The sequence below is a fragment of the Calidris pugnax genome, unplaced genomic scaffold, assembly GCF_001431845.1.
Source record: "Calidris pugnax isolate Ruff unplaced genomic scaffold, ASM143184v1 scaffold310, whole genome shotgun sequence".
Classification (NCBI taxonomy): Eukaryota; Metazoa; Chordata; class Aves; order Charadriiformes; family Scolopacidae; genus Calidris; species Calidris pugnax.
Window position 1 is genome coordinate 331,814 of NW_015091031.1, and position 1,563 is coordinate 333,376.

General features: G+C 55.0%; 1 protein-coding gene across 1 annotated transcript; it reads right to left on the reverse strand.

Moving 5' to 3' along the window:
• Nucleotides 1-526: 526 nt before the first annotated feature.
• Nucleotides 527-1,260, reverse strand: LOC106896282 (feather beta keratin-like). Its single transcript, XM_014956114.1, has one exon. The coding sequence runs from the start codon at nt 1,258-1,260 to the stop codon at nt 946-948; it is 315 nt and encodes a 104-aa protein (XP_014811600.1). The 3' UTR covers nt 527-945.
• Between the last annotated feature and the right edge of the window lie 303 nt (nt 1,261-1,563).

Here is a 1,563-nt window from a genome sequence, read left to right on the forward strand (position 1 = left end):
TCTTCCCTTTCTCCTTCCCTTTCTCCTTTCCTTTCCTTCTTCCCTTTCTCCTTCCCTTCCTCATTTCTTTCCTCCTTTTTTTTTTTTTTCTTTATATTTTCCATATTCCATCTTTGCTTTCTGCTTCGCTGCGACTATTTCTTGTTAGGACTGGAGTGGTGCTAGGGAAGAGAGTTGGTTAAGAGCATGGTGACAAGGGGAGGTGGCATCAGAGGTGTGTCCAGGTGAGCAGTACTGAACCCAAGCCTTTGTTTGGGCAAGCGAAGCGCTTGTGTCATCTTCTGCAAGGAAAAAATACGCAAATCTAAGTTGTTTCTTAGAAACTTCCCAGAAGAGGTCTTGGCACCTTGGGGAACTCATCAACAGCTGGCTCCAACAATGCCCATGTTTGTCTTATGATGGAATTGCTCTGCCAGACTTGAGAGAGGCTGAGGAATGGACCATTGGGCAACCCCACACTCGGCTTTGTGCCAGGGGAGGTTGGAAAAGGCTTGGGAGAAGAAAGGAACTGGAGGCATCTCAGGCTGGGATGCAGGAGAACTTTATTGAGGGGAAAAGAGTGCAAAGGCAGGAGCACCAAGTGGAATGGAGCTGGTCTGAAGGGAAGGGGGGACAACCATCATCTGTGGTCCCTTGCATGCAGCAGATCTTCACAGAGCACCGAGGTCTTCCTGCCCGTACGTGGGAGTAGCCCACTAGAGGTCCCCGGTGAGCCATGACTTGTGAGAAGGTTTTTGTACCAGAGACAAGTAGATGTAAGAGAAGGGGTGATGAAAATAAGAAAGTGGGATAAGAGGAGGAGATCCAAGGTATCTGTTTACATGCATCTCGGACAGGACCATTCCCTGCTTCATTGCCTGGTGTCTTGAGAGGAGAAACTCTCGAAAACTAGAAACTTCCATCCATGCATGGCTTCCAGGGTGTCAGGGTTGGTGGCCAGTACCCTTAGCAGATGTTGCAGCCTCTTCCGCCATAGCATCCACCCAGGCCTCCCAAGCCGTAGCCGAAGCCGTAGCCAAAGCCACCGGAGGAGACGGGCACTCCCTGGGCGCTGAGTTCGTTGCCCACGGCAGCCGATGCGGAGGATCCGACGAAGGTGCTCTGGGGGTGGGAGGTGAGGATGGGTCCTGGCAGGGTGGCCACCACGGTGGAAGGCTGGATGACGACGCGGGAGGCCTCACACTGCCTGACACAGGGCTCGTTGCAGCTGTTGGCCAGCGGGGTGGGTCCGCAGGGGCGGCAGAGGTCGTAGCAGGCCATGTGTGTGGTGTGGAGGGTCCCTGGAAGAGAGGGTGTTGAGGAAGGGGAGGGGGCGGCGGGTGGTGGAGGAGAGGGGCGTTGTGGGTGAGGAGACGGAGGGTCAGGGGGTTGAGGCTCACCTTGTTGAGGGTGGAGGAGAAGGCGTGAGGAGAAGTGTGTGAGGGAGAGAGGCGCTGGGCCGGCTTTTATGCTGGTCCGCGAGGGGCGGGACAGGCTTTGCACGTGACAGAATTATTCAACAAGCAGCACTTTTGTGCCACATCCGGGCAAGTCATGAGGTGGGGCGTGTCTTCCTTCTCACCA

Coding starts and splice junctions, on each gene's coding strand:
- LOC106896282 (XM_014956114.1), bottom strand. CDS start 1,260: ATGGCCTGCTACGACCTCTGCCGCCCCTGCGGACCCACCCCGCTGGCC.